Raw genomic sequence first — 12,410 nt, forward strand, 5'->3', positions numbered from 1 at the left:
CCCCAAATTCCCGAAGCTAGCGAGTTGGAGTTGATCCACCCTGGTGCACCGGACAGTCCAGTGCGCCAGACCAGGGCTGCCTTCGGTTGTCTTTTGCTCTTTTTATTTGAACCCTTTCTTGGACTTTTTATTGGTTTGTGTTGAACCTTTGACACCTGTAGAACTTATAATCTAGAGCAAATTAGTTAGTCCAATTGTTTGTGTTGGACAATTCAACCACCAAAATTATTTAGGAAAAGGTTTAAAGCCTAATTCCCTTTCAGTAGAGTCAAAGACAAGCGTGTGTTGAGGGGGAGTGTTAAAAACATCAATATAATGCATGCTTAAGAAGTTTCTAGAGGATTTGAGAGCATGCATTAGTCATAGTTTCCATGCTTCATGCTTCATAATGAAGTACGGTATATTCTAAAAGAATGATATTTTGCATGGTAGGATTTATCTAGAATGTGGAAATGCATGTGAAAAATAATCTAGAGTTAGATATTTGTATAGGAAGACTGTATAATATGGACATATGTCAACAACATATTAGACATAGAGGCTTATATATAGGGGTGTTTCCCATACCATGTCAAGTATAACCAGGTAGAAAGACATATATAGCCACCATGATGAATAAACCTACCACGGTAGTCTGGTATAGGTAGGGTGTGGTAGGTTAGCCACATTGAATATAAAAAATATGTAAGGATGAGCCATATACTAAACCGTTGTTATAATAAATAAACAAAAAATATAATAATGAGTGATGTACTAAGTTGTTGTATTGAATAAACAATCAAGTTTAGTGTCGTTGTCATGTACTTTGTGAAATAAGTATCAAATTAGTTTGATTAAGTTTCATATAAAAATAATGTCACAATATTTTCTCTGGAATCTGATTCAACTGATGATTTAGTGAATGCTGACTTTATATTACATGTCTTTCGTAGTGGTGGTGTAATAGAATCATCAATTAGCAATTCAGTTGCTGGAAATTCTTCAATTAATGTAGGTTTCTAATTTACTTTAGAGTTGCATTCTTTCATTTTTTGCATATATTTGTGGTCAGATATTTGCTCCACATTTATATTATTTTGATACCAAGTTATTGGTAGCTATGTTCCCCTGCTACCATCGCCTCAAGCATCGTTCTATTAGTAATTTTAGTAGTAGTAGTAGTAATTGTCTTTGACCTTTGCGTTCCCTCCGTCGCCCACGCCCCCCTCGGTCCTTACTTTGCTCCCGGTTTCGATCTGGTTGTGCTTGATCCGTGGCTTCTTTATCCCTGTCGCTTCTCTCGTTGTCGGAGTTTGGTGTCTGGATTTCGATCTGCAGGATCGAAAGGAGGCAAGGTGTTTTGACGTGGTCGTTACCACCTACAAGATAAGAGGTACCAAACTCACAAAGCTGTCGCCATGGAACCATTTATTAGGTTACATACAATCATGGAAATGATACTGAATTTTTATGTTTAGAGCATTTTTTGTAGTAAACATTTATATGCGCGCGATCCTATCAGTACGTAAATTGTTCTATACACTTTCGCTCGCCTAGTTCTTACATTAAATAAACAAACAAAAAATTGTTCGACTATTTTTTACATGTTCGAAACCAGCTTATTTTTCTCTGTCTATCCTTCCTCGCATCAACATCTGAATACTTACTATTTTAGGTGTTTTAGGTTGTTTGTGTTGACCCAATGGCGTAGAGTGCTTCTTGATTCCAAGCATTCTAAAAATAGTCAAGCCCAAAAATATACGATGATTAAAAAGATACCTTTTATGAATCTCATTGTCTTCCTGTGCTTGTGCCCCTCGGTTGAAAAACTAATGTACTTTAAGGTCCAAATATCAGCAAAATATGTTGATGCATATGGTTGAGAAATCATTGATCTGTGCATTATATTTTTTCATAACTTTAGTAACTGCATGGGAGCCCTTATGCAATCGGCAACCCTTATATTTGCATACAAATTGCTTATTGCTTATGACCATTCCCTTTTTCAACAAAAACTTGTATTTTTAATTTGGGATCAAGCTTGTGGATGGGTGAACCCTCAGCGGACTTCAGTGCTGAAGATGTTAGTAGCATCTCAGGTCCTTGCCACAGCACTTGTTTAAAGCCTTGTTGCGAGCATGGTTGTGCTTGTTGGGAAGATGAATATGTTGAAGCTATAATATCTTGTGGGCAAGATGATTTGGCGGTTGAGAAAATTGGAATCGCTCTTACTGAAGTGACGATGACCGATCTGTTGGCGGTTGACGAAGGGTCAGGTCTGCATGAAGATTCTGATGACGATTACAGCGATGATCCAATTCTTTCTCTGGAATCTGATTCAACTGATGATTTAGTGAATGTTGATTTTATATCACCTGCCTTTCCTATTGGTGATGTAACAGAATCATCAATTAGCAATTCAGTTGCTGGGAATTCTTCAATTAATGTAGGTTTCTAATTTACTTTATAGTTGGATTCTTTCATTTTTTGCATATATTTGTGATCAGATATTTTCTCCACATTCATATTATTCTAATACCAAGTTACTGGTAGCTATGTGACTATTTTTCAATCACAGTAGCTTTCACAATGAGGGACTGAATCATATATGTTGATTCTGTATAGTTGTTGTCTGTGTTTTAGCACCTTATATAACGGAAGGACACTTTAGATTTGATTTCTTTTATTCGTCCTCCTGTTTGGCAGATTATCCTTTTGAACCAATTGATGATGCTATTTCTATTTTTGTGAAGCTTAATTTGCGGGAGTTGATAGGTTTTGGTAGTGTTCTTATATTGCAATTATGATTTCTTACTCGTTATAGCTAGCAGCATCCTTATTGGTCCTTGTTTATTTGAATGAGCAATGAGTGTAGCATCTCATGGCATGCGGACATGGGCGGTTACTCTCATATTTTGTCAACTGATTATGCAAAAGAAATTATGGATCAATCTTGTTTTGCTAACATGTTTGTAAATTATCTTCTTGCAGGGCACTCCAAGGTTAGTTTCTGCAATGAAAGGAACTCGTGCGAAGAAGGGAATCAAAACAAAGTTGAGCGTTTCATGGGCCACTGATGTATATGACCCACCTATTACTTCAGACTCGCACACTGTGAAAGGGCACCGTAGTAGTTCAACTAAGGGTAATTACAAATACAAGTGTTCCAAGAGCTGCAGTAGCAGTAGCCACAGTACCACTGGAAGCAAAAAGGACAAGAAGCATTCTAGGAACCGTAGCAGCAGTGGGGGTGGCAGCAAAAGGGCCAGGAAGCATTCTTAGTGCAGTAGTGCTAGCAGCAACAACAGCAGAGTTGTTACCAACAGTTCTCTATATGGTAACACATGCAGTGGCGGTGGGATCAGTAGCAGCAGCAAAACTGCGACATGTGTTCCTGAATCTGCAAAGGTATCTCCATTGATGGTAGCTGAAAATGCGGCAACACAAGAGATGGTTCATGTACTCAATACACCGGAACCAATCAAATGTACTACCAGCTGCGGCAAAGGAAAGCCATTTGTCTTGCTGTCGCGCCAGTTTCCCCCTGCAAGGTAAAAGGGGATGTTCTCCTTCTGAAGCCAAAACCAGCTAGCTTCTTGATAATCTGCTATACGGAAAGTTGCTATACAAAAAGCTCACCTAGAAGTCTTGGTTGCTAATTAAATTGCACTGCATCTGTGATTGTTTTTTGGTGTCGTTCTGTTCGTTGCCATGTTTGTTTTGCCTGTGCCTGAAACTTCAGATATCACGTTTTCAAAAATTGCTCGACGAAGTACTTGTATATTTTAGTTTTTGTTGTTATTATTTTCTCTCCAGATTGTGTAATTCCCTTATCAATTTCATCATGTGTTTGGTATTATTCCATTTGGGATCATGCACTACTATTTCCACACCTACACTGTAGCAAGGGACTGGTTCAGCCTTCTGTACTTTGGTTATTATGTTGGAATTGTAGCGATTACAGTAAACGAGAATGACATCACCTGGTGCCCAGGACATAAGACATATGTTGTTAATTTATTCCTAAACTTGTTTGAAAATCTGGAAAGCATTCATGGAACAGAATGACAGTGTATTTTAAATTTGTTCAAACCTCGCTTTTTAAGAAATTTGTCTGTTGCGGCGAAATTGAGGAAAGTAACAAGAGCGTGGTTAAGCAAACATGAAATTAGTCTAAGGGCTAGTTTGGATTTAAGTTTCCAAATTAGCCCTTAAAGCTTCCACACAAGCGAAAAACATAGCAATTCTTCCTGCTGTCATGGCAAAAGCCAAAAGGTGTCCCTGAAAAAAAACCAAGAAATATTCCTATTATCACGGCAAAAGCAATAGCCCATTCGCTCACCCGACACCACCACGGCCTGATGATGGTTGCTGCTGCCTGCCGGCCCGGTTTGAGCAGGCGCGTGCGCTTGGGCTCGACCGCTCGGGACGTATAAACAACGGCATAGGGCCTTAAGCAGTTGCCCTACCCGGAATCAACCCCGTCACCCGATTCATCCGCTCAAAGACGCTAGCGCCGCGCCGCCACCTGGGCCTCCCTCCTCCTCGAACGCCAACAGCTGGCGCCAACCCTCTCCTTCCCCCACCACAAACCCCACTGGCGCGACTACCGATGTCCTTTGTTAGAGAATAATCTATTGCGCCTGTAGAGTGAGTCGTGTGGTCTGCAGAATGTGTGCTTCCTGCGCGTCGCCACGTTCTACATGGAGTTTACTATATTACAAAGCCGGTCCAAAATGTGGCCTTTCAGCCTATCAACGTCGGCCTTTCTGAATGTTCGGACGATAAAATACAACCAAATAAAGGTAGTGTTTACTACATAAACACTAGATAAACTACATGTAATGCGTAATATAACATGTTCATATAACAAACTAAATATGTTTTGAACACATATAACACAAAGATGAGTGAGTTACTCATCATTACTCAACGAGGATCACTCCAACCTGATGGAAAATGAGTTTGTGGTGTCATTGAGTCTGTAGGTTTTTACAGTGCAGATGAGCAGTCGTACATGATCACTGCCAAAAAAACTCATTCAGGTTCTTTAGCAAAGCGAGATTTCAGAGACACTGTTGTCTCTGCCACCGCCATGATGTTGGCATCAAGGATGGAGGAGTGATAGTAAATGGTTCGACGATCGGAGACAAGTATGCGTAGAGTCAAAGACAAGCATGTGTTGAGGGGGGGTGTTAAAAAAAGCAATATATTGCATGCTTAAGAAGTTTCTAGAGGATTTGAGAGCATGCATTAGTCATAGTTTCCATGTTTCATGCTTCATAGTGAAGTACAAAATATTCCAAAAGAATGATATTTTGCATGGTAGGATTTATCTAGAAAGTGGAAATGCATGTGAAAATAATCTAGAGTTAGATATTTGTGTAGGAAGATTGTATAATGTGGACATATGTCAACAACATATTAGACATAGAGGCTTATATATAGGGGTGTTTCCCATACCATGTCAAGTATAACTAGGTATAAAGACATATATAGTCACCATGATGAATAACCTACCACGATAGTCTCGTATAGGTAGGGTGTGGTAGGTTAGCCACATTGAATATAAAAAATATGTAAGAATGAGCCATATACTAAGCCGTTGTTATAATAAATAAAGAGAAAAATGTAATAATGAGTGATGTACTAAGTTGTTGTGTTGAATAAACAATTAAGTTTAGTGTCGTTGTTATGTACTTTGTGAAATAATTATCAAATTAGTTTTATTAAGGTTCATATAAAAATAATATCACAACACTTTATTATAACTGTTAATAAGTTGGTGAGAAGGATAAAAAATTCAATTGACCAATAATTGAGATTTAGTTATTTCTATTATATATGAAAATTATTGTTTTGACCCTGTGTGAACGCATATTCATAAGTAAAAATATAAAAAATATAAAGTATAAAACATCTTAAAATATATTTTTACACTAAAAACTAAAAATAAAAAACTAGTTTGTTTTAAGATTCATGCAGTGTGTGAGTGTGTGGTGGAGGTGTTAGGTCCGATCATAGCGGATACGTTATAGGCTGAGGGATGACACAGTCAATTCCGGGAAGTGGACGCATGCATGCATTTGACCAACGCTCAGCCATGTAATCGAGTCAAAAAACCAGAATTCGCGTCGCTGACAGCACCGTATGTGCGCTCCTACTCCTCCCCCACTTTCTCCCCACCACGACATCCCCCTCCATCCCCATCGGGAACGCTCCCATTCCCCAGCACCTCCTCCTGCGCAGTATGCACAGCACATGCCCCCCTCTAACTCGCTCGCCGCCCCGGTCAACCTTGCCAGCCGGAGCAGGGTGACTGACGCATGCAGATGCGGATCGAACGCCACTGGTCATTCTAGCGAGAGACGTTTCTTCCTTAAACTATTCCCCTCCGCGCGACAGTTGTGCCCTTCCGTGGTTTAAATAGGTCACGGGCCACGATGACATGCATCCCGCGACCTCCCCCGACCCCTTGCCGGATTACAGGTGTCGCGGCCCGGCGTCTGCTCGTACAGTTGGTTTCCTTGGCTGGTAGGAGTCGTGGTGCATGGTCACGGCCGCGCCGGCAGGACCGCAGCAGAAGTGATCGGGGAGCGCTCTTGGTTGTGGCGGCGGCTCCTTGGCTGCGGGGTTTGGGATCCTAGGAAGTAAGCGTTTGGAGGCCAGAAGATTCCTGCATGTTTAGGTGAGTATGCTTGATGTGGCATTGTGCGTTTCTTATGTGTAGGTTTTTCCAGGGGAGGATTTTGGCGATTGATAGATTGCATATTGGTGCGGCTTTCATGATAGTCGGTGAATGGTAGGAACGGCTGTCGTGTTTTGTTTGTGTGATTCTCCTCTGTCGCAGGCGCAACGTGTGATTTGTTTTGGATCGCATATTCTCTCACTCTCTAAATCATCACACGTGGACAATTTTCGTGAACGTGATTCGCTTCAATTTGGTCCAAATTTGCATATTATTACAAAAAAAAACCGTTTTAGAGTTTAAGCAAAACTCATCCGTCATTGCATTAAGTTTTTTTTCTTACGTGCTTTAACCTTATGTACCTTTACTAAGTCTAAACCGATCGCAGACGATTAATTATATCGGTGTTCAAGTTAAAACTTAAATATCACTAAGGAAACCTTACCATTGGTTTCAGCAGGTAATGGCGTCTACTGCAAAGGAAAAAACAAAGGTGAATATTGTTGTGATTGCATTACCTTAATCGCATTATGCAGAAACGGAACTAAACTATATTCATTTTACTTGCCTTTCAGGGCTGTCGACCAAAACTTTTTACAGCCAAGGAGAAGAAAGTTGCAAAGAGCACAAAGAATCCAGGCCGCCATGCTGGTTGGTTCACATTCTTATTTTCCAAAGTTATGTCTAGCTAGCACGAGAAATTCCACCTGGATTTTTTTTAAATGTCTATTTATTAATAGACTTTCTGGTAACTATAATCTGTCATGAATTGACCTTAACACACACATTCTAGATCACTGAATAGGGGCTGAAATTGTGGTGATGAGAGACAACTGTATGTTTGGATACTTTACAATTGGACACAGGAATTTGTTCCCAGTTCCACAATATTCTATCACAATGAAATTGTATCACTACGATTGGCCTGAAATCATGTAATGTTTATTCATCTCTTAATTGCAACATTGACTTGAAGACATCCTTTCTAACAACTGCACTCCCTAATGTCATTAGCTCTTGTAGTTAATCTGTTGCAAAATTACTTTTCACTCCCTCCCCTTCTGCTGTTAAGTGCTAACAGTTCTCTAAAATGCATCTCGAGTTCGTCCTAAGACCATGGAACCAGCTACTAACTTTCTGGGTGCTCGTATATAACACCAGCTAAGCTTGCGCCAAGTTCTTCTAAGACATCATCATCATCCCCCTTGAGAACGTTTTCAGGTACTCTAGTCTGCAAACTACAGAACTACAGTGCCTTTTCCTGATTCCCCAAATTATTATTACTTTATTTTATTTTATTTTATTTTGCGAGAGACCAGAGGTTAAGAGCATGCGCCTCAGCCATTTCCTTGCCCAATCTTCTAATAACACTACAACTGAACCCATCAGGTATAATGTCTATGTTTATATACTACCATTCTTGAGCCTGTTTTATGCTAACTAGGTCAAATTGTTCACTCTCTGCTGTCAATGTGCAGAATATTTGTTTCCACCTGGAATGTTGGAGGAAAAACACCTATTGCTGCACTGAACCTGGATGACTTTATCCCCCCTGATGACAATTCCGATATTTATGTTTTGGGGTAAGTCTTTTTTTAATACCTGCAAAAATCCCTTCCAATGTCTCTATTGCAGATGTTGTGTTTACTTGATTCTAGATTTGTCTCACATATTAGTACTAATACACAGCCGAAAATGGTAAATTGGTGAAGTTTTACTTGATTCCTCCATGGTAGTGTGGAATCATACGATGCTGTTGTGTTGACATATTGGTATCTATTTGAAGCACAATGAAGTATATCAAGGATATTTTAATGGAACTTTTAAGTTTGATGCAAGCCTTTGTGTAATTGCTCTTGTTTGTTTAACATTTGAACAGTTTTCAGGAAATTGTCCCTCTCAATGCTGGTAATGTGCTTGTAATAGAAGACAATGAACCAGCTGCTAGATGGCTTGTTCTTATAAACCAATCACTAAATCGACCAGCTGACATTGATGCCAACGTCTTTCAGCATGAACCATCTCCCTCTGTTGATTCTTCTTCCTCTCGAGCTTCATCAAGCATCGGCACCTCATTCTCCGACCTATCAAAAACAGCAAGTGGTGCCACAATCTTCCAGAATTCCTTGTTAAAAGCCATTAGCAAATCTTTCATGCCAGTGCGTAGAAAACAACTTAAGGCCTGCAATTGCCCGGTAGAAATGACCAGAACGTCCTACAGGGATGCTTGCTTTGGATGTCAAAAAGCATATGCAGATGAGACTGATTCCTCTGGAGAGGATGAAGAGAAAGGGAAAGATAAAGAGAAATCAAGGGACTCTGATGGCTCTGTGGTCGATGGAATTACTTCTGGTCCTGCCACTAGGGATCAACTAAAATATAATCTCATAGCGTGCAAACAAATGGTTGGCATTTTTGTTACTGTGTGGGTGAAGAAAGAGCTAGTGCAGCATATTGGGCATCTAAGGAAGGCTTGCATAGGGCGCGGGATTCTGGGCTGTCTTGGAAACAAGGTCAGGACAGAATCCTATCAAATTTATCCTGGTTGTAATTATTCTATCTAGTCTTGAATGCACTTCTACTGCAGGGATGTATATCAATAAGCATGACACTGCACCAGACAAGCTTTTGTTTCGTATGCAGCCATTTGGCTTCAGGTCAAAAAGAAGGAGACGAATTCAGGAGGAACTCGGATGTTCTAGAGATAATGAGGCTCACAATGTTTTCTAGGATCTGTAGAAGAGCTGGAAGAAAAATCCCGGAGAGAATAGTTGACCATGAGTAAGAATGATGTGTCATATCTAACATTGTGAATATATGTTCCTTTTCAACATGTTTTTCCTACTAATTTGTGCACTGTTGGTTTCAGTAAGGTGATATGGCTTGGTGATCTGAACTACCGTATTGCACTGAGCTATGCAGATACCAAGAAGCTTTTGATGGAAAATGACTGGGATGCTCTTTTTGAAAAGGATCAGGTAACTTTTCTATCTCGTCAGGAACGTGCCTGTGCTGTGCTTGGGGGTAGCGTGGGGAAAGGACTGCTTTGGGTCTACATCTTCTTCTTTAGTGAATGCAAGTTTGAGGGTAGCCTTTATTTTAGGAAAAAGAACTCATCAGAAGCATGGAGACAGTTCTAAATATGGCCCATTTAAATAATTAAGTTAATAATGAAGATGCTACCGCTTTATGCTGACAAGCACTAGAAAGAAAATCTGAAAAGTTCCAATAAATCTTTTGATAGTAGATCCCTCCCCGATAGATTTTTATGTCATTACATTGCCTTATGGTGTGTACATTTTGCTTCAGCTTAAAATTGAACGGGACGCTGGGCGAGTATTTAAGGGTTGGAATGAGGGGAAGATATATTTTGCTCCAACATATAAGTACTCCTTTAACTCAGATGCTTATGCTGGTGAGACTGCGACATCAAAGAAAAAGAGAAGAACTCCTGCGTGGTACGCATCACTTTTAAATCTAGTTTCGTTACGCAAAATTAGCCTTCATTTTCTTTTTTATTCCAAGTCTCCAAGTGTCAAAGGAAACATAGTATTCTTTTACTTAACTTACCTACTATTGCATCCCATCCCTCTGAAGTGGTTGAACTTTCTCAGGTGTGACAGAATATTGTGGCGTGGTGATGGGATTGTACAATTATCCTACTACCGCGGGGAGTCTAGATTTTCTGATCACCGTCCTGTTTGTGGAACCTTCGCTGTTGAGGTTGAGGTGCTAAACAAGAAGACAAACAGGCGCTCATCAAATGCTGACATGAGAATTGATGCTGAAGAGCTCTTACCCACGGGCAAGGGCAAGGGTAAAAGGTAATGTTATACCTATTGCTGCGTTATTAGGGTCTGTTTGAATGTGAGTTCCAAATCATGTTGTAGTGATTTTTTTCTTCCTTTTTACTAGAGATGAGAATCATGTTGCACGCGAGGAGGAGAGGCTAGTATTGCAGCCGGACTCGCAGATGCCGTACGTTCCCTCCTCATTGATGTTCCAACGGCCAGCGCTCAAGATGGACGGACGATTCACCGGCTCGGCCCACAACAGCTCATCACCACCCATGTTTCCCTCTCACCACCCGTGCCAAACAGCCAATTCATCGCAGCCACCGGTACCGCGCGCCGCTGGGCAGCATTTGCTACCTTGTCGCGTCCGTGCGTGGATCGTGACTCCTTGAATTGTGGCCCGGGGCAGAGGAGGAATAAGCCAGCCATCGAGATCGAGATTGAACTGCATGCATACAGTGCTCCGTAGTAGAAACATACCAAACACACGCTCATCAAGGGGAATTATTACAAGCTAGGAAACAAATCCGGAAGAATCTCGTGCCTGGAACAGCTAGCTGTTTGTACGTGAATTAACGAACTAGTACCATAATGCACAAACATGTGTGTGCTGTAAGAAGAATGATGACGAAGAAATCACAAAGTCTAAGACGACCGGTAGATGCTCTAGAACATGATCCCGGCGGCCGCGACCGCGACGGGTAGCGCGGCGAGGGCGACGAGGCCTCCGGCGGCGGTGACGCGTCCCGCGGGGGACTTGGCTGAGCCCGTCGGCGTGTTGGCTGCAGAACACACGGCAGCGGTCGGAGGCGAAGTCGTCAGATGAGATAGCAAAGGACTCCAGTCCAGGAGCATCAATCAAAGCAAGCGAAGGACAGCAAGTTCGTTACCAGGCACATCTGGGCCGATAGAAGATGGAGAGAGGCCTGCCATGGGCGCCGCAGTAGGCACCAATCCCTCGGGGATAGGGAATCCGAAAGCTGCAGATAGGAAAAAAAAACGTCCACTGAAACTTAAAAACGTGATCAAGCCATGGTCTTAGTTAAAAGTGAGATCTCTGAACAAGTAGATTAGCTGCTAGAGCGACTTCCATTTCGTGAGTAATTGTGTCGTCGTAACGTGCTAAAAAAACAAACAAACAAACAATGCATGACTGGCTGACTGTGCACAAGGCATGCACGACATGGCAGCAGTACCGTACGTATAGTATATATACCTGCGCAGGCGCTAACGGGCGGCGCGGTGAGGCGGCAGATCCCCGGGAGCGCGAGCGCGCGCTTGTAGTCGACGCTGACGCCGTAGGACTCGGCGGCGCCGCCCAGCAGCTGGCAGAGGCAGACGGGGTGGGACTCGAGCAACCCGGCCAGCTCCGGGCAGCAGGGCGTGTCCGGGTGCCGCGCCTTGCTGCCCGCCGTCACGTACGTCAGGCAGTCCGACATGTTGAGCACCGCGTTGAAGCACTCGTCGCTGATCCCGGGCGCCGGGCCCGGCGCGGGCGCGGCGGCCGGCCCCTGCGCCGACGCCATCCCGAGCACCAGCGCCGCCGCCACCACCACCGCTGCGACGAGCGCTGTTGGACGCGGCAGCATTGCCATGGGGATCACTGCTAGTGTACGTGTTAGCTAGCCGAGGCGGCGGTGCGTGGTTTGGATTCCGGCGCTTTGCTGACAAGTGTGGTCTGACTCGTATGCAGCTGCCTGTACTGCTACTGCTATATATGGTGTGTCACCGTGTGACTGACGGCAGCGTGCGTGCCGGAGTCCACTCGTGGGCAGCCGGGGTGGAGCGTCCGTTTTCATCCTGGCTAGCCAGGTGACGGTGACAATCAGCGATCATCTGAGAATGTGTCAATGGCGTACCGGCGCATGGACCCGGAGCCGTTCCTCCCTCCAGGGTTCAGCGCAGCGGTGGTCCAGCATCGCGGGGTTATGGTCAGGTCAGTTTCGCAA

The 12,410-nt window shown here is 42.8% G+C and overlaps 2 protein-coding genes and 1 pseudogene across 2 annotated transcripts; 2 read left to right on the forward strand and 1 right to left on the reverse strand.

The window, feature by feature from the left end:
* Positions 1-1,004: 1,004 nt before the first annotated feature.
* Positions 1,005-3,579, forward strand: LOC103636563 (dentin sialophosphoprotein-like; annotated as a pseudogene).
* A 2,810-nt stretch (positions 3,580-6,389) lies between these two features.
* LOC103636564 (type I inositol polyphosphate 5-phosphatase 10) lies at positions 6,390-11,055 on the forward strand. The gene is made up of 12 exons (XM_008658916.3): positions 6,390-6,667; positions 7,128-7,160; positions 7,243-7,318; positions 7,829-7,888; positions 7,987-8,056; positions 8,146-8,250; positions 8,547-9,180; positions 9,255-9,448; positions 9,537-9,645; positions 9,977-10,125; positions 10,282-10,491; positions 10,583-11,055. Exons 2-12 carry the CDS (start codon positions 7,131-7,133, stop codon positions 10,851-10,853), a joined length of 1,908 nt encoding a protein of 635 aa, XP_008657138.1. The 5' UTR covers positions 6,390-6,667; positions 7,128-7,130; the 3' UTR covers positions 10,854-11,055.
* LOC100282960 (uncharacterized) lies at positions 11,005-12,137 on the reverse strand. The gene is made up of 3 exons (NM_001155865.2): positions 11,678-12,137; positions 11,352-11,441; positions 11,005-11,243 (listed from the first exon to the last, which is right to left on the reverse strand). The coding sequence occupies exons 1-3, from the start codon at positions 12,054-12,056 to the stop codon at positions 11,128-11,130; spliced, it is 585 nt and encodes a 194-aa protein (NP_001149337.2). The 5' UTR covers positions 12,057-12,137; the 3' UTR covers positions 11,005-11,127.
* Positions 12,138-12,410: the final 273 nt, after the last annotated feature.

This window comes from Zea mays, chromosome 8, assembly GCF_902167145.1.
Source record: "Zea mays cultivar B73 chromosome 8, Zm-B73-REFERENCE-NAM-5.0, whole genome shotgun sequence".
Classification (NCBI taxonomy): Eukaryota; Viridiplantae; Streptophyta; class Magnoliopsida; order Poales; family Poaceae; genus Zea; species Zea mays.